Raw genomic sequence first — 26270 nt, forward strand, 5'->3', positions numbered from 1 at the left:
CACACATCCACAGAGCGAATTGCTGGGACTGCTCGTAATCCTTCACCACCTTGAGATTGTCCTTTGGTTCCTCATACATGCTGACAAACTGTTGGAATCATCAAAAAGGTGATGGGGCCCTCCAAGAGAGGAGAAAGGAAATAGTGTGTTTAGGTAAAAACTAAAATCTTCCATTTCAAATGGAACTTTCAGCAGCTTGTTGCCTACAAGTAAAGGCCTTCTGTTTCAGGACTTCAAACAATTTAAACCTATTGTTTTGACTCAAAAGGAGATTCCAGCCAGAACAATGCTCTCGCATGGTAGGTTTTGCATTTGTTGAATCAGCATCTCACAGCAGAAAACTTTGCCTTTGGAAAGTTTCCAACCACCTCTGCTTTGGAAACAGTGCTTTAGGGCAAATCACACTGCCACATCAACACTGAATCATAGTTCAGATGGAGATAGAAACCTAGAGGATTTCCAGAGTAAGTTGTTTCATCACACCCTTGCTGCAAAATCTTTTTTCCACTTCCAGTTCTTGCAAAGGGCAACGAGCATTGTTTTAAGTGTTTGCATTGTTGCTTTCTCTGAAATTAACATGATCATTCTCACCACCATAGGAGCTTCTAGGCAATGCAAATTACTTGCAAGAGAGAGTTTTAGAAGCACTAAAAGCAACCAGGATTAATGGTTAAATTTAGCTATAACCCCAGCGACAAACTCTATTCTAACAAACAAGCTTAAATTGTAGATTTTGTGGAAACACCAGAATATCAGATATTTCCAAGTTTTGTAAAAGCAAGTTGCTTTGAGGACGTATTTCGTTGCTCTTTGCTCTTTCATATATCATTCTATGGTCTCTATTCTATCAGAAGGTAGGTACTGAGAAGTAAGCAAAGAACTACCTAAAATAGCAGTTGTGAACCAGGCTTATACAGGTCATTTGATGATCATCTGCTTTTCAAAAGCCACCCTTTGCCAGCCTTGAACTTCCTGAGGAATTCACTTTCACCGTATTCCTGCTCCATAGGATAGCATTGTCTCCACTGACTTCAGCGTGAACTGTGGTGTGGTACGGAAGACTGAACACAGTTCATCAGAATCTCAGCCCCCAAACCTGACCTTTAAGACTATTTTCCCTCTTTCAGTTGTGTGCAGCAAGTCTCAATATATCATTGTCAGTGGGAAATATGTAACTGCACTGAGGGAAGAAAATAATGGGAGACATGACAGTAACTGAGACAATGCAGAACTGCCAGAACCATGGCTGCTGCTCAGGACAACTTTACGGTTTGACATTATGCTCAATGTAGGTAAATTATCATTTCTATACGCATTTTCATGTGGGCACAAGAACTAGCTCAAATACACAAGCCACTCTTTTTATTATTATTTTGTGGAGAAAGTGTGAAAACTGCATTTCACTAGTGACTGTTTCTGGAAGAGAAAGAAAACTGGTGAAGTCCCCACCAAACTCTCTAAAGTGGGTTAAATTAAGACACTCCTTCAAAAATACTGAATACACCATGATAATATAGGGAATTACACAACTCCTTCACCTGCTGGAACCTCTTTTAAATTAGCTTTTTCAGACTTTTCTAAAAGCTTCTGTTAGCTTTCAACAACAATAACAGAAGCCTAGACACAAAGTTGGGGTTTTTTTCCATGCTAAACAGTTTAAGGAAAAAATAAAAACAAAACAAAACCAAAAATGAGACAAAATGGGGGAAGCAGTTTGAGCACCAAGGCTCTACCTGTTTCTGGGCAGCAAGCTCCTCATGCTTGTGCTTGGCCTGAGTGCCTCATGGCTTCAGCAAAACTTTGGATCAAGCCGTGAAGTCTGTCAAACAGGTTCTTGGCTGGTCTCAACCCATGCTGCTTTGTTAAGTCTTCAGCACCCTGCAGGAGAAAGCACTTTGCCTGTTGCCTTGTGCTAAGTGACTTCCTACAGCTTAGCTCAAGCTGGAGCAGCATAGCCCTGAGACTCTGCTGAAATACACAAAGCTGCCTAAAGGACTGAGTTTCCCAAGTCTTGTTAAAATCAATGTCTCAATATCCTCCAGGCTGCCTGAAAAGTTTTGGCGAAGCTTCATCAGTAAGATAGGATGAAATATACCATCTTGTAGTGGAAATATTAATTAGTTACTATTTCTGAAGTGGAAATCTTTCATGTTACTGTATCTCTGTCTTTTCTTATCTGCAGTATGGGCTTTCTGGCCCTCCTATCTACTCCAACCAATATTTAACATAAACCTGGAGTGCAAAGCCGACACTGACATCTCAGGGGATGAGCCAAGTGACTATCATTCAAATATTTATTTCATGCGAAGTTAGAACATTTTGCACTTTTCTCCACAACTCTTTCAAAAGCAGCTCATTTCTTCTTGCTGGAAGAGTGCCCATTGTTCATTTGACGCTAAAGATAGGGCTTTGCTGTTTTCTTTTAAGTCAGCGATTGGAGGGTGGAGAGCAAAGAGGGAGTTAAGCTTTATTATGCTGCCTTGTCAAAAGGATACAACATTATGCAAAAGGAATGATGTGGAACAAAAAATTGCTTTCTTTTCCATGCACTCTTACTGGCATACAGATTTCAAACTATATTCTTCCTTTGCTTTGCCTGGTAGATTGGATTTCAGATGGCTGTGTCAATTAAATGGCAGGCACTTTGTGTGCCTTGCTGCCTCAGTCATTTAAGAAGCAGCAATCAGTTTTCTCTTGCCCTCAAAATTTCCAAATTAATGAGGCAGGAGGGTGGTGCTGTTTGTCTGGTTTTAAATCTATCTTGAATATGCATTTCATCTCTTTAGTGTTGGAGTCTGGAATGAACAATATTCCCTCAGAGTAAAGACATGCAGAGTGTTACATCCACAGAAGAGTAAGTGGGGCACAGAAGCACTGAGTGATTTGCCTGAGGTCACACTATGATTGCATGGAGAAACAGGGACTCAGGCTTACAGCTTCCTTATCTTTGAACTGGAGGCAAACACAGAGGGACTGTGTGATCTACCAAGAAAAAAGAGGACAGCTGTTTGCTCTTCTCTGTGGCTTCATAGGATAAACCAGAAGGCATGAGTGATGCCCCTCCTGATTTGTTTTTCTTAACAGTGTGTCCCTACCTCCCAGCTGCTTGCGTCACTGCAGCACATTGTGCAGTGAAAGGTCTGGAGCACAATCTTATTGATAAGCGACTGAGGGATCTGGGAGTGTTTAGTCTGGAGAAGGGAAGGCTCAGGGGGGACCTTATCGCTGTCTACAACAACCTGAAAGGAGGTTGCAGTGAGGTGGGGTCGGTCTCTTCTCACAAGTAACAAGCGATAGGACAAGAGGTAATGGCCCCAAGCTGCACAAGGGGAGGTTTAGATTGGATGTTAGGAAAAATTTCTTCAGTGAAAACATTGGAACAGGCTGCCCAGGGAAGTGGTGGAGTCACCATCCCTGAAGGTATTTAAAGGATGTGTAGATGGCATGGCTTAGTGGTGAACCTGTCAGTGCTAGGTATACAATTAAACTTGATGATCTTACAGGTCTTTTCCAATCTAAATGATCCTATGGGTCTATAATAGCAAATAAAGTGTTTCCTTCTGTGTTTTCATCATCCTTGAAAGTGGAATCCCTTATGGCTGAACGAAGCTTGTGCGGTGCACAGTGGGGAATGCATGGCAGACTCCTAGCGAATTCCAGAGTTGAACATGATTAGCTTCCCTGTACCTCTGAGGAATTGTACCAGGAAATTACTAACACTGTAAATTGTTTCAAATATGCACTTACTAAAGCCTTTAAAGAGCAATTACTGTATGTTAACTGAACACCCATCAACTGTAAAAACAGCAGTTATGTGGGTTTAATAAGTATATAAAGGAGAAAATCTCACCACCCTGCAATTAATTTTAAATCACATTAAAAGTGTAACTTGTACACTTATTGCTTATCAATACATAAAACATGTACAGCATGTTAAAACATTTAATTAGCACTTACACAGACTAAAAGTTAAGTATCAAATTATCACTAAAATACTGTTGAGCTCTTCATTAACCATGTGAAACACCCCCCCAACAAGCAATGCTCAAGTCATTCTAGCAATTAGGTGCTTTCAGCTGCTGTTCAGTGATTTTATATCAGCAGTGTCCCATGCTCTGTCTTGAACGATCATCTATTATCCAGTTTCACTGTCTCCAGAATCACCTTTCTTATAATACAGGACATTTCCAAGAAATCCAGACGACAAAGAAAGGATAGAAGGATGAGATGCTCCTGAGCAAGGTCTTCAGCTCTCATCTCTGTTAAGCTGTGTTTAAAACTAAGCAGTAAAAGCTATGTTTATAGCAATTCACAATGTGGAGAGCTTCATCAGTAGCTATAAGCAGATCAGGAGAGAGAGGAGAGTAAATCTGCAGTGAAGGTCCGCATCTGAAAGAGAAGATTAGTGTAAATGACACCAGCAGGCAGGCCTGTGCCAGAGGCTAAGAAGAGGGGAGCTGAAACTGGAGAGCTGGAGGCCTCCAGCACTGAAAGGAGGAGACTGAGTGACTAGATATCACTAGGATAGGAGTTTGAAGAACTACAAAAAGGAGCTGAGGGGACACCTTAGACTTGCAGTCAAGACAGATCCTTACTAAGGATCCCAGAGGGAAGGAAAATAATTGGCAATGCATGCCACTGGGAACTTCATCCAATCACCCAGTCTGTTGACAGAAGGAAACCACAACACAGAATTACCCTTTGTTTAGTCTAAATCAGCTGCCAGAATGCACATACACCACATGAAAGGCGAAACCTGAACACGTTCCCAGAATGTCTTCCTTAAAAAACCATCTGCTGCCCAAGCTAGAGTTACCGTCCTTCCCATCACAATTAGTTTTGAAAGGATAAATTCCATTTTCCAGGCAAGATAACATCCTCACCTCAGCAACTTGGCAGCCTTAAGCAACATAGCTTAAGGCTGTCAAGTGCAGTCAAGAGACAGTTTTCTTCGCAGAGGCTCTTGGCTATTGCATACAGACTCACAGAAGAAGCACAGGTGTAGAAGGGCTTTGCAGGCAGCTAGCATATCCCATCACTCTTCTGGGTCTGTGAAGGGTCATGGACTTGTACCACTGATCCAGAGAAAAGCAGGGATTGCTAATGGTCAGCACAGAGCTGCCAGCAAGCTGGATGGGTTGTTGGAGAAAGACCTGTGCTGTTGTGCTTCTCCACTTGCAGAATGAGGTGGTTGAGAAAGGACATCCAACCAGCCACCTGACGTCTGTGGGACAGGTGCGTAAGTGCCTAGTAAAGGTGAAGATCCAACAAGACAGGGTCATGTCTTGGCCCCAGACACGCAAATGCATGGTTGCTTCTCACTAGAGTGAGTAGAAAAACCTCTCTTTCCTCAGAAGTGTCATTTAACAGACCCCAAGGAAGTTGGCAGATCTGTTCCCCCTCAGAAAAAGGGTGTCCAGTCACTACTTTTGCCTAAATTCTTTGACTGCATTTGATTACATTTTTACTCACCTTGATAGTAAACATGAATTTATGGTACCCCACCAGCTTCAAAGATACAAACCCCCAAAAATTGTGTACCTTTCATGCACAAAGGTTTAACTTAAAGCATTTTACCTCCTGATTTAACAATATCTGTGCACTTTCCAACAATTCAGATTTAAATATGAGCAGTTGTGGGACCAAAACCTGGATAGCTCCTTGTGATGGGTTGACCTTGGCTGCTGGAAGCTGCTGACCAAGCTGCTCAATCACTCCCCCTGCTCAACAGGACAGGGGGAGAAAATACGTCAGAGCTCATGGATCAATGTAAGTACAGGGAGATCACTTGCCATCATGGGCAAAATGGACTCATCTTGAGGAAATTCACTGGGGTCCCACCCATGGGAAACAGTCCTCCACAATCTTTTCCAGTATGGGTCCTTCCCATGGGGTGCAGTCCTTCATGAAGAAACTTTTCCAGCATGAGTCCCCCACGAGGTCCTAGGTCCTGCCAGAAAACTTCCTCTCCATGGACCTCACTTCCTGTCAGGAGCTTGCTCCACATGGACTCCTTTCCGTGGGCTGTAGCTTCCTTCAGGGCACATCTCCCTGCTTTGGCATGGGGTCCAACATAGGCTCCAGGTGCATATCTGCTCCACCATAGACCTCCATGGGCTGCAAGGGCACAGCCTGCATAACCATGGGCTGCAGGGGAATCTCTGCTCCAGCATCTGGATCACCTCCTGCCATCCTTCTGCACTGACCTTGGGGTCTGCAGGGCTGTTTCTCTCACGTGTCCTTATTCCTTTCTCACAGCTGCTGTTGCACAGCATTTCTTACCCTTCCTTAAATGCTATCACAGAGGCACTGTCGATATCACTGGTGGGCTCAGCTTTGGCCAGCAGCTTCCGTCTTGGAGCCAGCTGGAGATGGCTCTGTCTGACATGGGGACAGCTTCTTGTGTCTTCTTACAGAAGCTGCACCCTCCACTACCAAAGCCTTGGCACATAAACCCAATACACTTCTAATCCCTGGAAACTGATTCACGTCTTCAATAACCATCAGCAAAAGTACGAGCAGTTCTGATAAAATCTAACTTGAAACACAACTAATTTATGTCCTTACCAAGTGTTTGGACAATACAAAACTGCTCAAACAAAACAAATAGTTTGGGTAAGGAATGCATTTCTCCCCTCTCCTGGATCTTGAAAGTCATTGGAGAAAAATCATACAATCACTGAAACATAGAACTGTTTGGGTTGGAAGGGACCTTAAAGCTCATGTAGTTCCAAGCACCTGCTATGGACAGGGACACCTTCCACAAGACCAGGTTGCTCGAAGCCACATCCACCCTGGCCTTGAACACTGTCAGGGGTGGATGGATTTTTTAGTCTATGACACAGCATGTCAGGTCTACGTTCTTTGTTCAAGGGGTGTTATTCTTGCCCTGGCATTTGTTGCCAAGTTCTGAGGTGGGTTTCATGTCTTTCTATGCACAAGAGCAGATGTTCAGTGCATTTTTCAGGGTTGCACCAGTTTTACGGTTAGCTTCATCTGGCAGGATCCAGCTCCATCATGCAGACAGTCCTTTCTGGTTCTACATTCTTATGTGAAAGAGAATGGAAGGTCTTCAGACTAAGGTCATGGACAAGGATCCTAATTCCCAGAATTCTCAGTTATGATAGGCCTCCCCAAACCAAAATAATTTCCCTTTCTTCCTATACCAGTTCTTCATCTAGAAAATGGAGATATTAAAACCTCCTTCTGCTCTGACAGTAAGCCACTACTTTAGATGGTAAGAAGGTAAAGAGTGAAGTGTTTGTGCTCTGTTCATACCGCAAGCTCTTCAAGCACGATAAAAATACTTGTGTGACATGATTTCTTTACGCTATTGTCATGTAAAAAAGATTAGTGCCTTGTTCCACTTTTTATTCCATCCTCTAACTCTAAATTACTCTTTTTGAGAGAGCATTAGTGACAAAGGATACTAGCACAAAATACTTACGGGCTCTTGCTCAAAATTATGACTACCATTAGTGAAAAGAAACATAAGAATTAAAATAATTGAGGTACTTCATTAACAACAGAAGCTTTCCTAGAGCTATGGATCCTAAAACAAAATACTAATGGCTCTTGCTTAAATTATGACTACCATTAGTGAGAAGAAACATTAGAATTAAAATAATTGAGGTACTTCATTAACAACAGAAGCCTTCCTAGTGCTATGTGTCCTCCATGAAGGAGACCTTGAAATGGTGATAGGAGACATTTATTTTATTAAGCCTTTGCCTGTCACTGGCATATAAACAGGAATTAAGGTTTAGGAATTTTGAGTGGAAGTTTCTACAACTCTTCCTGCTTTGAGAGGACTCAAAATCTAAATATTATAGATTTAGTGAATGTTATTTGTGACACAGAAAAGTTAGTCAAGAGAGGACTATCACTACCTTTAAAAGAAAGAAATCCTAGCCTGAAATTGGACACAATTGAGACTAACTAATGCTGTGCTGAAAATCTGTTGTTGAAGAAGCAAATAGGATTCCTCTCTGCTCTGAGACAGCTAAAGATGTCTGGAAAACTAAACAGAACAAAGCAGTACAGCTATAAAACAGCTGCACAGAGAGGTTATTTAGGAATCATCAATTTAGATGTTCAGATAAGAGATGGATGTGAGCCACAAAGATTTGATCAGGATTCAGACATGGTGTAAGTAAGTTTTCAGTCTGACAAGACCTACCAGGACTGGGCAGTATTCAGCTCCTGACTTTTCCAAAACTTATTTACAATTCAGACCTGAGAGGATAGCTTGCACCAAGCTCCAGCTCCAAGAGATCAGACACGTCAGTACTGAAAAAAAATACCTGCATTGTACCTCACCTCATCCTCTGCTTTGAGGTCTGTGAGAAAAAGCAGTATGTCAGCATGGATGGTAGCAACAGGTAACAGGAAAAAAAAGGGAAGAAATCATATACCATGACTCTCTGGTTTTGCGTTTTCCCATTTCGATCATCAGCTTTCAGATGACATTGGAGATCTGGAAAATATAAGCATAATGGCCAACTTTGAGATACCTCAGTCATCTTGATAAAAAGACAAACCAACCACATGTGCATAAGAACCAGCCATGAAATTGAATTCTTGTTATTTGCAGAAAGAATGACTAAACCACAGTAAACTCTCATAAAGCAGAAACTCAGCTGAGTGCTGGGGAACAGCTCATCTGTATGACATCCTTGTGGTTTCATTTACAGCCTTTGCTAGTGTTCATATCAGGATGGAGCTCTCTGAAATTGAATCTGAACATTTTAATTGAGAAATCTTGAAGGCTCATCTTAATCAAGGTTCCCCTTTTGCATGAAAATCAAAATGATTGGCTTTTCCCTGAACAGATTAACCACCTGTGAGTACAGCACTTTCCCATTCTTGACTGATGGTGGTACCTGATCATGCTTCTACTTGAATGCAGTGTGTGTAATCAGAGTTTGCTCTCAAGGATGAAGCTGAGAAGAAAGTCTACATTTTTTCCTAGGCAAAGACCAAAAGATCTGCAGCAGGTGACTGAAGTTCTCAGTTGCAGGTGAATTGAGACATCCCATGAGATCTTCCATGTCTGGGATTAGAAAGAAGTGCCAGGAGATTCTGTTGGTCACCAGCACACCGATAATAATAACTCCAATAGTAAGTCCTAAATCCATACCTCGTGCAATAGAAAGCATGATTTTCAGATGTTCTCAAAAACACTGAGGTGCTAAAAGGTGCCATCAGGCCCCCTGAGACTTCCAAAAATCCCACACTGCCATTATGATTGTTGAAAGGCAAGGAGGCTGCCAAGGAATTAATGTGTTTTCTTACTTTTGCCACCATGTGTGTAAACACCATATTAGTTTGGAGAGCTTTATCCTTTTCCCCTCTTCTCCATCTCACTCTAATGCTTTGCCAGACTGCACAGTGTCCTTGTGAACAGCCCACTCACTCAGGCACAACTTTCATTTGATATAAATTAATGAGAAAAGTGAATGTTTTAGTCAGCTTTCTGATTAAATTGCACGGAAAGAAATCTAAGTTGCAGTATGAATCCCTGCAGAATAAGGTCCTAATTGCTAAACATGTATGTTGAATGGATTAAATAACAACATACACTTAATCTGATGATAAGAACATAATTATACTTTTGTTGCTGTTGTTAGTTAATTATATGGGATATGGTATCTACATCTGATAGCCTGTCCTTCCTGCTTTTGGTGAACAAGACAGAAGACCAACCAGTTCCTCAGAGAAGGATGAGGAACGTTTCAAGCTTTTTTCTGCGACTGAGCAAAAAAAGTACCTATCCTTTTTACAACTCCCCTCCAGAACAGATCATAAGAACTGATGAAGGCAAGCACAAAGAGACTCTTTTGATCACCAGACAGATTATGTCTGGTCTCAACCAAAGCCTAGCAGACAGCTCTGTTTTCTTGCCTTGCTGTGTGGTCGTCTCTTCCGGGAAGGGACAGGCTCAATCTTGCATGTACATAAGCCTGAGCTTCCTCTAGCACCAACAACCATGATGTTGTTTTCAGTCTACTAAACACAATAGCCCAACTCCTACCAGATCCAGCACGGCCAGAGTTTTTCATCTGGTCACTGCAAGTAATCCTACAAAGGAAGGTGGAAGAGGTGATTACAGGAGCAGCTAAGGAATAGGGGAAGCAAACATCAGTTTCTAACATGTTTTCCAAAAGGAGACTCCTATAGTAATAGCAAGAAACACACCGCAGCTACAACAAAGTTTCTCAAAGACCTTACTTCTTTCTGCCAGCAACATGCTTTTAGTGCTGTATTATTTATTGACCTATGAGAAACCAGATCCTTTCTACTTTTGAATGACTATTTTTACCTGAATCATGTGGTTTCAAAAATCACATAACTGAAGTCCTGAAGAGTCTAAGCAGAGGAAAACATTTTCTCTGGGAATAACAAAGCAAAGACTCAGTGCTTTATAGAGCTTGCCTTCTAATTATCTACTGGTTTGTACAGACCAAATCTACCACTTTTTTTACCACAGCATCTCTGATAGGAGTCTTTGGTGACTTAGGTCCAAATGGTTCCACAAAGACTGAAGCATCTTTGGCCCAGTGGCTTAAAATGATTTCCTTCAGTTGCAGGGAAATTTAAAATTTCAGTCCAACATTTTCAACACAAGCTAAATTAATTTGAGGCATGGCTGGTAAATACATTTCTCTCTTTAAACACTACCGAAAGCACAACAGAACAGCTGCAAAGAGACACATTTCACTTAGATTTGGAAGTCATGCATGTACAGTTGGCTAGACTGAGCTAAGCTCTTCATTAATAAAAGTGTAAACTCAATAGAGAATTCAAGAATCAAGCTGAGGCATATTTGCTTTTACACCAACTATTCAAAGAAGCAAATTATTTGAGACGAGAAGCATGCCTTTTCCCTTTCCTGAAGCTGACTTCATTTTTTCCTAAGCATCGTAGCTGAAATGAATCAATTTGAAATCTCAACAGATTATTTTATGTACATAAAAATGTGTTTTACAAACAACGTGAGAATTAGAGAGATCACATAACTAACTGTTGAGAAGCATTTTTTTTAAGGATAATAAAATATCAACTTTTTTTAGCATAAATATATTTTACCTTCCAGTTCTCTTCAGAGAAAACGAGAGTTCAGCAAAATTTAAAATGGAATCAGTAGCAAAAGTACTGTAACTTACTATAACACAAAATGAGTGGGAAAGAGGTAGGATTCATTCTGCTTCTGTGCATAAAGCTATCGTCAAAACAGATTAAGATGAGACTTTCCATAGGGACAGAGTGTTCTCTCCCTGCTCACCATGGGGTTTCCTTTTTGCTTCAGGAGTCAAGACATTGAACTAGACAGGGAACAGACCTGATCTGATCGATTCCAACATTCTGCTAGAACAAAATGGGTCTCACAGTAAAAGAAAAACAAATAGTGCTACCTGCCATTTGGTTACACACTCCGTCTGTTGCTACACAATGGAGTGCATTTCATAAGAAGTTTTTTAATTTTGCTTACTTTCTATGCTGTTTTCCTCATTTATTTCCATGTTGACAGAACTTTGGATTGGATTCCACCAGTTGTAAGAAGCTAGAGTACTGGCTCAGTCACAAAAGCAAAACAAAACCAAACCCCCACCACACTGACACAATTTTTTGGGTATTTCACTTGATTTGTAGCATATTGTGGGAGTGCTGGAGAAAAGGAATTGTAGGATTCAAGTAGTAACTAATTAAATAGTTTGGGCCAAGATAAAATGCAGAAATACAGATCAGTATCTTCTCCTACATGATAGTTACGTTCTACATCTAAGAGCTGTTTGGTGCAGTCCCCTGCTAATGATACATATAAACCCATAAAGAAAGTCTGGTAAAACTTGCTTTGATCCTGCTAAGAGATCATTGCCTTAGGAACATTATATCACTGAGCATACCTTTAGATGGAAGGCATGCCTTTTGGTCAAAAATGATTTGACGTAGGACAGACAGAAATGCTGCTCAGGGAAGAGTCTATGAGTCAGTGAGCACTTAAAGTGCTTACGGTAACTCATAGTTCACCAAAAACGTGGGCTAGCACAAAGTCAGAGGCAAGCTGGATAAACTGAAAGTTAAGAGAACACCAAAGAAATAACAAAATAGGAAACTGAAATACGAAATGGGCCTGGGAGGGAGCTCGGGACATCTCTGGTCCAATCACTTGCCAGAAGCAGAATTATTGCCCACAGTAGGCGAGGTCAGTCATGGCTTTGTCTGTATGAGTCAAAAAACCCACCAGCAGTGAAGATATCATACAGTCATGGGTTGACCTGCCCAGTGCTGCACCACGCTTCAAGTAAAAAAGCTATCCTTTAGTATCCTTTCCAGTAGAAAAGTTATCCTACTCAGGTTGTTCTACCTGAATGCTTTTTGCCTTTATAGCCTTATATGCCTATGTCCTGATGTCTGATGTATCAGGCTTACTTCTCTCCCTCTACCCTTACATTCCCACAGACAGGAAAATAACTGCAAATGCAGCAGGAAAGACTATGCCTTCAGCTGGGCTCCCCAAACACCAACATTGATTCCAACAGGCATCAGCCTTCTACACCAAGACTTTGGCTGGGATGACTCTTTGACTTATGCCACCCAGCCCCACCTTTGGTTCACAGGGTATCTCCACCAACTCATTTATTTGTGGACAGTTCAGTATGTGACAGATGAGAAGACAATAAAAAGTTTACAAATGGCATCCTGAAAGGACTGTAGCCTTCACGGCTAAACTTTGTACTACAGACAGCTCAAACTGAAATCGCTGTTTCCAGCAGTGGTTGGTGTGGGGGCATGGAACTAACTGTGCTACAAACGGAGAGATTTCTCTAACATCTTAAGCCTATCTTGGACTACAACATGCCCTTTTCCAAAATCATCTTACCCAGAATCTTTCCTGTATCAGTAAGCTTGCTGCTTTGGAGCCAGACAGCTGGCTTTCATGGTGTAAAAGTCCTGTATTATCAGAAAAATGCTGAAGAAAGACTTCAGGGTGAGGAAGAGTGAAGAAACTTGGGGCAGTTTTCATTGAAATGTACGGAACACCTGCAATGGTATTTCGATATTTTCTTGGAGACTGGAGGCTGACTTTTGCAGTTCAAGTTCACATGAAGTCTTTTGTGTGATACCAGTTTCCAAGATAACTGGGCCACAAGTATCAATGTTTCACCTAGTCCCTACCGCTTCACAATGTGAAGACTTTTCACTGGAAACCCTACAGTTTCAGACTTACAGTTCTTACTTACTGTGACCCTGCCAATCCTTGGCGTTGGTCCCCAAGTCACAGGGTAACCCCAACTGCTCAGCTGTTCTCCAGAGAGGTTGGGTGTTTAGAAGGGAGGGAGACAGCGGTCTCCCTTCCCATAGCAACTCCTGCAAAGCCTTTGCACCAGAGTGAATACGAAGGCAAGATCTTTGCATGGGGAGCATTCAGGCAATGCACCTCTAGGCCAAAAGAAAATGCCAGCAGTCAGCTAGCAATAACGTGGCAAACATTTACCCAGACTTCTTAAGAAAAGGAAGGGCAATGACCCTGGGAATACAGTGTGTGCAAAACACCAGTTGTCCCACGGCACAAATGCTTCGTGTGGTGCCCAGGGCTCCCAGTTACGAGAAAGGGAATTGACTGGCAAGGCAGAAAAGTGATGTGAGTAAAGGATCACATTAGTAACTATTTCCTTTGCCTCTTCCCTTCCACCCCCTTGTTGTATTTCAGTTCAGCACAGGAATATCAAGGCAGATGATCCAGTCTGAGTGAGAAACCAAAACCTGAGTGAATGGGGTAACGCAACTGTAATGCTCTACAAATCTTCCCAAGGTCTTTCATTACATCAGTTATGTAATTCTTGTTAGTGATGTACCACTGAGCAACCCTTTCTCTTTTTAAATTGGTGGAAGTGCAGGTTAGCTCTGGGCTATAACATACAACACGCAAACGATTTTTAGGTCTCTCTCATGAACAAGTATTTCCAGAGACCACTGAAAAAGGGCAACATCTAACATCCTAAATCACATTCTTTCTTTTTTTTCTTTTTTTTTTTTTTTTCCCTCTGTAAACACAGGATAAAGAATTGAGTATTTTAACAGGGAAATATTTTGACTCCTATGGTGCGAAGTGGAAGCATGTAAAGCTATCAGGTGATCAAAGCTTTCATGCCGTTTAACATCATACACGTTCAGTCGAGACCCAGTTCCAGTACAACCAAGAAGCTGCTTAAACCGGGAACAGGATCTGACTAAAACACACTCAGAAAAACACCTCTGACATCTTCTGAATGAGCATTTATAAATATATTTAACAAATAAAGATTCCAAGATAGCACCATAAGCGCCATTCTAAGTTTTCAGTTGAGAAAGAGTAAAATAATAATGCCTTGTGCTCCATCTTACCGGATGTATGTTTGACTCCAGCCAACAACTGGATCCTGCACAACCCCAGTGCAGGATCCAGCAGGCAGTCAGACATTGAAGTATACAGTATCCCTACTCATGAAGTGACTTCAGAGTTGATAATCCAGATACCAGCCTGTCTCCATCTATTTTGATCTTTCAAGACAGCCTGCAAAATTCCTTCATTTCTATGTTTGGGTTCAGAGGGATTCAGCAGACCGTGGCAGTATGCCCTTGACCTCTAATGGATTTTGGGCTGGTGGATATTCCAAGGCATTCTTTGGTAGACCCGAGACCTGTGTGAGCTAAAGGAATTCACTCCTTCCACTCCACTGCCCCCTTTTATTCTCCCTACCTTGTAAATCCAAAATTCCCTGTAAAACAGGGGAGGAAAGGGTGCAGAATGGAAAATGTGCGCTTTGCTCCCTCCCAGAGCTGCCGGCTGCAGCACCCGACGCTTGTACAAAACTACTATCAGCGCACCCCATACAAAACCACACACACATGAGCGCACACTCTTAAAAAGTTTTTATTAATTTTCATTGTTTTTTTTTTTTTAAAAAACAAACCCGTCAGTGCAACAGTTCAGTATCCCCTTCCTATCCCCCATCAGTAAGCAGTAATTTTAAAATGAGGAAATACCGAGTGCTGAAGCCAATGGGTTAGCATTTTGCTATTATTTCCTTCTGTCAAACTCTGAAAAAGTCCTCTGTATAAATTAAACAATGAAAAAAAAAAAAGTTATTTTCAATTCTATGTCATTACAGTCAACAGAATCATAACAATGCATCTAAAATGTGTGACCACAATATATCAGGTATACATTTTTGGGAAAAGAAAAAAGGAAAAAAAAAAATATGACATTCTAGACTTGTTAAAATGATAATGGTCCCATATTTTTTATTAACAGGTTAGCAAAACAAAATCCAATGGATTACAATATTTACATGTTATTTGAAAAATTAAGTAGTGATAAAAGCATGTCACAATCATTATTTCTTTTTTTTTTTTTCTTTTTTTTTTTTTTCTTTTTTTTTTTTTTTTTTTTCCCATTTTTGGTAACCATTACAAACAACCAATCCAGGTATGGAACTGTTTAAATACATTTGAAATGAGGCCAATTAAAAAACAAATACAGACACAAAATGTGTATTTATACTTGCCCCTCCAATGTTTTTCCATGACCTTCCCTCCCTACTTTGAAAAAGAAAACAAAAAAACCCCAATAAAAGAATTCAAAAGTATCCCCCTAACACACGACTGATGAATCCCCAAAAGCAAAACACCATGCTTCTCAAGTAGCACTTATTCCACAAATGCAACATTTTTGCCATTAATTTTATGTGAAGCTCTCTAGGACACCCTTTCCTCAGCAGCTTCCTATTTTCCCCCCTCCCCCTCCCCTAGATCCCCCCAAAACAAAAAAAACAAACAAAGACACATGCATTTCTAAAACTAGGTTTCAGTCAAGTACTTTCTACTTTTTGGAAAGAAACTTTTTTTTTTTTTTTTTGTGGTTTTTTGTTTTTGTGGTTTTTTTTTTTTTTTTGTTTTTGTTTTTGTTCACAACCAGAACATACCATGGGCACCAGATCCTGTATTCATTGCTCAGGCAAAATTCCTGTTAAGTTTGGTAGGCTTTCCACCCAAGAAGTGGTGCAGGATCAGCCACTTAGGTATGCAGGTACCTATCCATTCTACGCTGCTCCCCTCACGCTAAAAGCTAAGGAGGAGGGGAAAAACTTAGCAACTCCATCTTGAATCGAGTAAAAGTAGTTCTTCAGGCTCAATGTCGTATGTAACTATTTCACCTCCGCTTGCAAAAAGATGTGTTAACAGACACCCCTCCCTCCCACCACGTCAGAACAAAAAGAAAACACACACACCACAGACGGAAGAAAAAAAGGCAGCCAATCTTAACGAAAAGTTACTGGTGTGAGACTGATAGATGTTAATATGACAAGCAACAGAATGGTTATGAGGACCTATGTGTTTGGCCCGCGAGCTGCATAGCTGTGCCGTAAGTTTGGTTCTTTAGTTTTTTAAAAAAAAGTTAAAACTTCTTTGTTATTTCCATGTTTAAAATTAACAACACAACAACAGCAACAACAAAAAGTTCTATTCACAAGATCTAGTCTCCTTTCCCTGTCCCCCCCCCTCAAAAAAGAAATACTCGTTTTACATGAGAAACTTAATTGTGCTGTATTTGTAACACCTCAAAGACTGATAGAAAATAAACGTGGCAAACAAAACTGCACAATCAGTCACATGAAATCTATCAAATCCTAAAATTATAACTGAATACTAACAAACAGCTTACCTGGAATAAAGGATGACAATTCACAAACAGTTATCTAGGAATTAAAGTCTCTCTTTTTTTTTTGTTTTTTTTTTTACTAAAATAATTAAAAAAATCACAGTATTTTAAGAAATAAAACCCACACTGGGATTTTAAGCACAATTTGTTTTGCTTTCTTTAAAACTTTTTTTCTTCCTCCATTCACCAACTTGCCCAGCAGTCTCTCTACATTTAACCACAACAACAACAGGTAGTACTGACAAATGCAGAGATCTCCCTTGGTTAATTCTGAGGTACTAGGAAACAGGTGACTGTTTTAAGCAAAGCAGTTTCTGTTTTGTTTTTGTTCTCTTTTTTTTTTTTCTCTTTTTTTTTTTTTTCTTTTCTAAAGCAGTTGCATTTCAGTCTGGAAAAGCGTTATGTATTAAAACTAGAAAAACGCACACAAATTTGTGCGTTGAAGAGTTGTCCCCCTCCCACTTCTTCCATGCTCACGACGCTTCCATTCACAAACAATCCAAGTCTCCACTGCAAAGCATGATGTGTAATGTAGGAATACCGGGAGTTGCTTCATTAGTCCAAGATGAATGTAACTTCCCATTGTCATAATCCAGAAGAAGAGATGCAGTGATGTAATGGAGCCACTTGTTCCATCACTTAAATAACTTTAATATACACACACTCACACGGGTACCAGTGCTTTGAAAATAGATCATTCAGTCCTAAAAGCAGCTTTATTTCTTCCTTCTGCCCACCCCACCCACCCACCTCACCCCATTCATCACTGTTCAAGTACGTTGAATAGAATCACACCAAATGCTTATTCGTTTTTGGCCTCCGAGTTGTCTTGGAGAGGTTTGTCCGCAGCTACCATGCTGACTGCTGTTTCACTGTTGTGGGAATAGTCCACCACCATTTTCTCAATGCATTCTTTCTCTTCTGGCAGTGTGCTAATAGTTTCTTCTATGTCCTCCTTTGGCTGGCTGTCCTCACTGGTCCTGTGCTTGTTTTCGTTTAGTGCCCTGGAAAGCCAAACGGCAGAAAACAGAAACACTTACAGTCAACGTGGAGAACAGCAAAGCCAATCTGTGCACATCACACATGGGAGAAAAACAGTTCACTTCCTAAAAACGTAGATGCAAGCAGCCCCACCATTGCCACCTCACACTCAAAAAGGAGAGGCAGTGGAATGAATCTACCAGTGGGACCTATAACATCCGAGCTCCGAAATCAAATCTTCACTTGTCCTATAATGGGACTGATACGAGATAAGAGGGAAGAACCCCAACTGTGACTTTTAAAAATGCATTCCCCTTTCCCCAGTCCCTTGTAAACAATACTTACAGGCACCAATCAAAGGCACAGGAAGAGAGTACTTTTCCCAAAGAGTTAGTGATCCAATAGAACTTTTTATAGGTTGAAACATTTCAAGTACTCATATTTAGGAAAACAAGATTAAGGAAAATATAAGTAATATTTCCCATCCCATCACAGTTAACCTTCAATATTGTATTCAACTGTCTTCCACGTGTCAGGAACCTCAAGTGAAATCTACTCTTCTAAGAAACCCTGGCCAGGAAAAAGATCTCTGCTACCAATGAGATCTTCATCAAAAAAGGAAAATTATTTCTTCAGAGATGTCTATCTTATCTGTGATGCGTAGCATCCCGCACTGTGCAACCTTCTACACAAAGGCAAAGATTTTCTCTATGAAGATGAACTAGTGAAGTTCACTATGCACATTTTAGGAGTTCATTTTTTTTCCATCCCTTGAAGATCCTTGAAGGTTTTCTTCCCTTGATGACATTTCTCTGCACATAATTCCTTTCACTGTTACGCAAGTTTAGGTGCGAGCATGAGATAAAACAATAAAGGGGGAAAAAAACCCCAAACAGTTCTTTCCTAGGACATTCCATGTAATTTTCTGCCACTTTTATGCTGCTCTGCTGGCTGGCAAGATCAACTTACACTTAGGTAAAAGTTAATCCTGGCCAAGTGGCATTAACCCTGGGACAATCTCAAGTTTTAGAATCACAGTTAAACCCTACTAACTACAGCCACTCCAGGCAGCAGTGTTAAAAAGGATGAACAGGAACTTCCCATGCAGAAACATCTGATGACTGTGTCCACACCTGTGGTAACAGAATTGTTCTTTACAGAATTGTGTTTGCCTTCATCACAGGGCTTTTCGGGAGGTAAGGAACAGGGTGAGGAGAATGCAGACTGATCTACTGTTACCTTTGGTTGTCTTTCAAAGGAATGCAAACCAACTTACATGCCATGTCTCAGCACATGTCTCTCCCACTCAGAGCCTTCTGTAAATGATCGGCCACAGAACTCACACGGGAAGCGTTTCTCTGGAGCAACGCTCTCAGGAAACATCATGGGATCTGGAAAAAAAGACAACACAGCCCATGAATCCAGAAGAGCCAGAGCAAGAAGGGACCACTATGATCCTATTCTGATCCCCTCCGCTGCACCTTCTCATCCCTGAGAAACAAAAGGACTTACCTATCAAATAACTGCGTGTGTAAAAATGTTAACTCCCCCAAAGCAAAGCAACAGAGCAAGTGACAAATCACAGGATCATACAATCCCAGCACGGTTTAGGCTGGAAGGAACCTTAAAGTTCACCCAGTTCCAATCCCCTGCCACAGGCAGGGACACCTCCCACTAGACCAGGTTGCTCAAAGCCCCCTCCAACCTGGCCTTGAACACTGCCAGGGATGGGGCAGTCACAGCCTCCTCTGGGCAACCCGTGCAGTATCTCACCACCATCTCGGTAAAGAATTTCTTCCTAATGTCTAACCTAAATCTACCCCCCTTCATTTTAAAGCCATTCCTCCTTGTCCTATCATTACTTGCTCTTATAAAAAGTTCTTCCCCACCTTTCTCGTAGGCCCCCTTTCCGAAGTCTTAAAACATATCTGCAAATAAGGGGAAAAAGTTTCTACTCCTTGTTCCCGTATTTCAACAAATGGCGTGATTGTGGAGTTTTAATTCATCAAACCTGGTAAGTTTAGGGCTAAAATGCCTTGAAAGCAAAATAAAAACACCAAGCCTTTCTATAATTTTTAAATTGGTAGTAAAATTTTAGGAAACAAAGTCTTCCTATATTTAACATGTGTTCCTTATGATAAATAGGTATTCCTTCATCACGAAGTCTCATGGGTTAAGTTCTAAATCTTAACTGCATAGGTGTTTCAACCCATCCTAATCTTTTATACAAAGTGCTTGGGGCCTCACTTGTAGAAGTGTAGAAGCACCTAGTAATACGAGTGAAGTCACTGGCAGCTCTGGGAGCGGTATTTCTGAAAGCCAAGCTCTATGTGAATGCAGCCAGCTTTAACAAAAGATGAAACATTTTCTCACAAATTAAGAAGATCACCACACAAGCCATTAAAAATAATTGCATGGACTATCTCACTTGATTCTTTTGCTGGAAATGAGACAGCACCATCTGCTCAGAGCATTAATTCCTTAGCAGGGATTATCTTGAGCAAGAAATCAACAGAATGTGTTTCTGACTCCTCCCAAACTACATAATAAAAGGGATTTTGCTTCATTTTGGTTTTGATCTTTGCTCACTTGATTTCTTCGCTCTCAGATGTAATCTGTTCAAGTCCAGCCTATGAGCTTAAAATGCCCACATATTCCCTATTATCTGTATGAAAGTGCTGTAAATGTATTTTTGGGACACACTTCTCGTTAGTTAACCTTTACTAATGTTCTATATGAAATGATTCTTATAATATTTTTTTGCCTCTTCCCCCTGAAAGAAAAAAGAAAAACAACCCTTTGTATTTCTTTCTGTCAGTGATTTATTATGTGGTTATCACAAAGCAAGGTGCTATGTCCAGAGGAAGACCAGAAAGTAAGTTCAGTTTACATATGCATTTTAATACTTTATGTGTGATGTAAATTTATAAACACACTGCAACACACAGACTAGTCACGGTACAGGGACAAATATTTATGGAGGGTGAAAGTTTTAAAGGCAAATGCTGTTGTTCTGTATAAGAACAGTATGATAAACAATAAAAGGTTTATTCTGGATCTCTGTAGAAAGTTGATATGCAACATAGAGGCTGCTCTGATCAAAGAGGTCAGCCTGAAGAAGAGAAGGCTCTGGGGAGACCTTGTTGTGGCCTTTCAGTTCTTAAAGGGGCTTCTAGGAAAGACAGACTTTTTATCAGAGTCTGTAGTGACAGGACAAGGGCTAGTGGTTTTAAAATGAAAGAGAGTAGATTTAGATTGGACACAGTGAAGAAACCGTCTAATATGAGGGTGCTGAGGTACTGGAACAGGTTCCACAGCTAATGTGTGGATTATGTTATCAACAGGTAGTCAGATTGGATGAGTCTTTCAGCAACTGGATCTAGTGAAAGATGTCCTTGCCCATGTCAGCGGATTGATCTTTAAAGGTCCTTTCCAACCAAAACCAGTCCGTGATTTATACTAGCAATTCCCATTAAGATTAGCAAGTGCTGCTCTAGTAAATCCATCTCCTCTTCAGAAAACACGGTATTGTTCACCGTACTTCCCAATCCGTTTTCAAAGAATCATAGAATCACAGAATGGTTTGGGTTGTAAAGGATCTTTTAAGATCATCCAGTTCCAACCCCCCTGCCATGGGCAGGGATGCCTTACACTCGACCATGTCGCCCAAGGCTCTGTCCAACCTGGCCTAGAACACTGCCAGGGATGGAGCACTTACCACTTCCTTGGGCAACCTGTTCCAGTGTCTCACCACCATCACAGTAGAGAACTTCTTTCTTATATCCAGTCTGAACTTCCCCTGTTTAAGTTTAAAAACAGTGTTTTAGTTTCGTTTCTAGGGACGTGAATTTCGAGCTTCTCTGGAGGGCTATCAGAACTGCTCTTCTGTGGAGCCTGCAGAAGAGAGGTAACAGATTGTGCAGACACCTAACCTCTCTGCAGTTTTCCTGCATCACACACACAAGCACTCATGGACATTTATTTTTGTCTACTGTGGAAAAACACCTCTCGATTCCACTTTCTGCCAAGACCAAGACATAAAGGTCAGTAAAGACAAACAGTCCCTCTAAGCTGCAGTTCTACCAGGAAGAGCTGTTCTTTCCATGCTGTATGCCAGACACCCTCTTTTCCCCCCCTCATCTTCTTCCACCCAAGTCAATACATTTTCTACTATCCTTTATTAACAGACAACAACTCCCTTCCTTTCCCATCCAAGATAGCAGTTCAGCTCTGCTGAACTCTGCTGTTCACATGAGCAACAGCCCTTCTTTGGTTCACTGTCCAACAGTCCATTTGGAGAAGCAATACATTCTTCTTTGCACCTTCAGTACTGCACATAGCAGCCTGAAGTCAAAGTGCTTAATCTAGGCAGCTGCTTGACTCATGGGAAGAAATCCTGGTTCTGACAGTCACAGACTTCAGAGAGGTCAGACAGCATTTGTTTCCAAATACTCAGAGCACAGAAAGGCACTCTCAGCAAATCCCACTTCCTGCTAACACCACAAAGGTTAGAATTGCCAAGAGCACCCAAGTGGCATACAGGATTACACAATTTGATGTGGCTTGAAAGCTGTGAAAGCATTAGCCACTGTGACAGGCTATATTTAAAACCATAGTTCTGGTCCTCTGCTAACAAGGCAAACCATTTCTGTGTTAAATCTATCTTCCTAAAATCCATGGGGAGACATCAGCACACAACTCAGCATTCAGCAACCACCACACCTTCAGTTCCTGTCTCACTGGGACACTGTTTGAAAGTGTACCTTAAATCTTGCACCTTTAGTACTAATTGGTAACTTCTCTAGAAAAATGGTCAGTACATCTGGATATTTTCTAAATACCCTTGCTGTAGCAGAGAGAAGGGCTTTCTGCATTTTCTACCTATTTTAGTGTAATGTATTGCACATGATAACAAATTAAAAGGGATTAAAAGTAACAATCGTGAAACACTGACCCTAAAGGCCAGTCAGGAAAGAGTATCTGCAAATCAATATGGAAATATGCATGATTTTTTTAGGCTGGTCATTAGAACAAGCATGCAGAAATCATTTTAGCCAGTTACAGATCAATACAGCACAGACACAGGTGGAAAAAGTACAAAATAAAAATTAGTATTAAGACACTATCCCTTGCTTAATCATTGATCATATGAAACAGGGGCAACACTTAACTGTTATCCTCGCAAATTTAAATTTCTAGCATAGAAGGTGGTATTTTTATGTTTTTACAGTGTAACCTAAAGCCAATTTAAACACCGAACTTCACCTTGGGCTGTCTCACTCCTCATGATGCATTTTACAGGGATTTGCAAGGCTTGGCAGATAGCACCTTCTTCCCCTTGATCTAGATACCATGGCTTCCAAGGTCACTTCAGCACCTGTGCTTGTATGTAATGCTAAGGTAATCCTCACAAGGACAGCTTAACTCTTCATCCACTCCTAGCTGTGGGTCTATACAAAACATTAATCAGCCTGCTACACCTGCAGCTCAGGTCCTTTAGTCAAATCATTACACAATCACTGTTCAGGTCATGAAGCAATGGGAGTCGAAGCTGTTCCTGAACAGACACCCAAGCATGTTTCCACAAGAGTTACTAATGTTGAACTTTGAAATGCATACAGAACAAACATTCCTTTAGGTCCTTCTCTGATTTTTCTACTGTTCCACCTGAGATCTTGTGAAGGGTATTTTTCATAGAAACATAAATTGCTGCCTAGCCAACTCACTTCCTTTCTCATTTAAGTGAAAGCTATCACTAACCACTCTTGAAGTCAAGTGCTGCTGATAAGTGCAGATTGAATTTATGCTGCAGGGATGCTAAACAAAAGCCAAGATGCTGGGGTCTTGCTATTAAAAGGGAAGAAGCATGACCTGATCCCCTTCTATTCTGTAAACAACCTGTGAATTCAGAAATGTGAATTCTTCAACATCTGAAAAGATGTAGGGAGATACATTTTCTTTTGTGAGATTGAAAGCTGAGAATTTGGGAGGAAAAAGATAAACACGGTAGCATACCGTTAGTTAAAATACACAGAACATGGCTAGCTGCATGCATCAGAACCAAGAGGGTGAGTGCTCCAGGAACCTGACATTGCAGACATCACAGGGCTAAAGACGTTAAAGACTTGTGAGCACACTGCATTTAACTGATGAACTGTGCACTAGAGCAGGCTAGACAACACACAGTTTACAATAGATACTGCAATAACCTGGTTTTCAAGGGGGAAGGTTGTTGGAAGGGAAAGTCAAGAAACCCTTGGTTCAAAAGGATTCAATTTACAGAGAACTTTCCCCCTGCTAATCTAACTGACCAAACCAAGAGCATCAGCAAGGACATGGCCTAGCTTTGCTAAGTCAGTGTGATTAGTCTTAGGTAGGAACTTAGGCACATATTTGAACACACACCAGTACTGGGCATGCATGAAAGTGCTCTGGCTCCAGATCTGCCAACTGCAGCAACTGCAACAGGACTGACTCTCTCTGACAAGGAATGCTGGGCACAGTTAATAACAGCCCATAAAAAAGTTTGGGCATGATCCCTTCCATCCTTCACTTGAACAATGTTGAGTGAAAAGCTCACAATTTGTTACCAAAACAGAAAATCTGACAGACCACTAAAATACTCCACTTACGTAGTAGTTTTCCAGGCTCTTATAGACGTTATCTGCATGGGCAGGTAAGTCACAGATGCTATCTGTGTTTTCTCATAGTACATATTATCTTAAGAGACAGAAAACTTGTAATAAGGATTAGAAACATGAGAGAAGCAGTGTCTTCACAAAAGCTCCATTCTGCTCCTGCTGCCATGCCTGCATGGCTCTACAGGAATGTGTTGTAGACTCAACAGCTGACCTTGCTTGATGAGAATGGCAGGGCATGTTGGAGTGAAAAAAAAAAAGCCAAACCAAAAAAAGCTGCACTGACCTCTCTCTTCAGCCTTGGGGCTTAACTCTTCTTCTTCTTTTTCTTCTTCATCACTGCTGGAGCTCTCTATTTTCCCCTTCATTTGTTCCAACTGGTCCAAGTTAACACGTCCAACCAGCTCAAAATTACGACTCACCTTTGAAAGATACACTTTTTTCAGCAATCAGCACAATCCTCAGCTATTCAGAAAAATCATCGCATATGTAAAACAAAACAGAGTACACCCCAAAGCCTGCTCAGTTAGAGGTGATATGCAGTCACCTGCTCAATTAACACTCTTCTTTTTTTTTTTTTTCTTTCTTATTCTGCTGCTTATTCTGCATTTCTCATTTTTGGTTTTCAAAAATCAATGACATTCAGCAAACACCCTCCCCCCCCCTCGTTTTTTCCTGGGTTTGATGCATTAAAACAAAACAAAATTCAAGAAATGCAAAACACTTTTAAGTTTCATCCCCTTTTTATGGCATCATTCAACCACTGTGATCAAACACTACTATTGTACATCCACACTGAAGGAAAATTCTTTGTGACTGGTTCATTCAGCTTCATTCATGAGAAGATGGGTCTTTTACTAAGCACATGGCTGCTGTGTGCCACATACACTTTCACTCATTAATAACAGATTAATTTCGTTAGGAAGGGCTGCAAAGTGCTTTGCAAACTGATACACAGGCTATAATGGGAACACTTCACCCAGCAGTCAAATTCAGCTAACCCTAGGGTGAAACGCATCAGCTACTTAACAGCTCACAGCAGCAGCATGAAAGGAACAGCTTAGGGCTCGGAAGTCAGGAACTCCACCACATCCAAGAGAAACAGCAGAGGAGCAGTCGAGATTTACAGCAGAGGCAGAGAGCATGGAGCATGACCAGGACACTAGGGCTAATACTTGTTGGATGACAAGCGCCCTCTGAGCTCATTGATCACTGCTGGGAAGGATTTTGGATTCATGTTTCATGCAAAGACACAGCACTCCAGCAGCACAGGCACTGAGCCGCAGAGGCAGAGAGGATGGAAATGGAGTGCAGTACAACACCCTCTTGCAAGATGCTGAATGAAATATCAACACTCACTGCCCATTTTTTATCCCTCTGTGGGAAAGCGAATGTGAATGAACATAAGGACCATGTGAATCAGACTGTAGTATATCTCCAAATAGCAAACTATCCTGGTGTGCAGATTCCTAGTACTACTCCATACAGGCAGCTGTGATGAGGTTCTCTTGACTTACATTACCCACTGAGATTTAAACAAACAAGACCACATGCAAGGCACTTAATTCAAATCAGCTCATGCACAGGAACTCTTTAAAGTGCAATATATCACTTGGGTATCTAAGCCCAGAACGTGGACACAAATTAGTGTGATATAAATTACTAAAGAGAAATGGGGAAAAGATATCCTGAACTACAAAACTCCATCACTGCACATTCAGATTGGAAGGGAGAGCCAAGTAAGGGAAAAATTTTCCTAGTCTGATGTACTATGTCGAAATAATGAGGAATTGTGCCTCCTGGATATGCCAGGTGTCTTACTGTGGTGACTAGGAGGCGTGGAACATCTCATGTTAATTGCAGAAGACTCTCCAGAAGTAGTAAAGATGAGGGCAGATAAGGATAGCAGGTCAACATAAGTTTACAGAGTTCATTTTTATAAGACA

General features: G+C 41.1%; 1 protein-coding gene across 2 annotated transcripts in view; it reads right to left on the minus strand.

Moving 5' to 3' along the window:
• Window positions 1-17477: 17477 nt before the first annotated feature.
• Window positions 17478-26270, minus strand: part of ZNF462 (zinc finger protein 462) — a gene marked incomplete at its 5' end in the record, with an annotated part of 52767 nt that continues 43974 nt past the window's right edge. For both annotated transcript variants that reach the window (XM_080637380.1, XM_080637379.1), the window contains 3 exons: window positions 17478-17709; window positions 18963-19077; window positions 24611-24746. In XM_080637380.1, coding sequence (XP_080493506.1) covers window positions 17508-17709; window positions 18963-19077; window positions 24611-24746 — 453 coding nt within the window. In that variant the 3' untranslated portion in view covers window positions 17478-17507. The remainder of the gene's footprint in view (window positions 17710-18962; window positions 19078-24610; window positions 24747-26270) is intronic.

The sequence above is a fragment of the Psittacula echo genome, assembly GCF_963264785.1.
Source record: "Psittacula echo genome assembly, chromosome: Z".
Classification (NCBI taxonomy): domain Eukaryota; kingdom Metazoa; phylum Chordata; class Aves; order Psittaciformes; family Psittacidae; genus Psittacula; species Psittacula echo.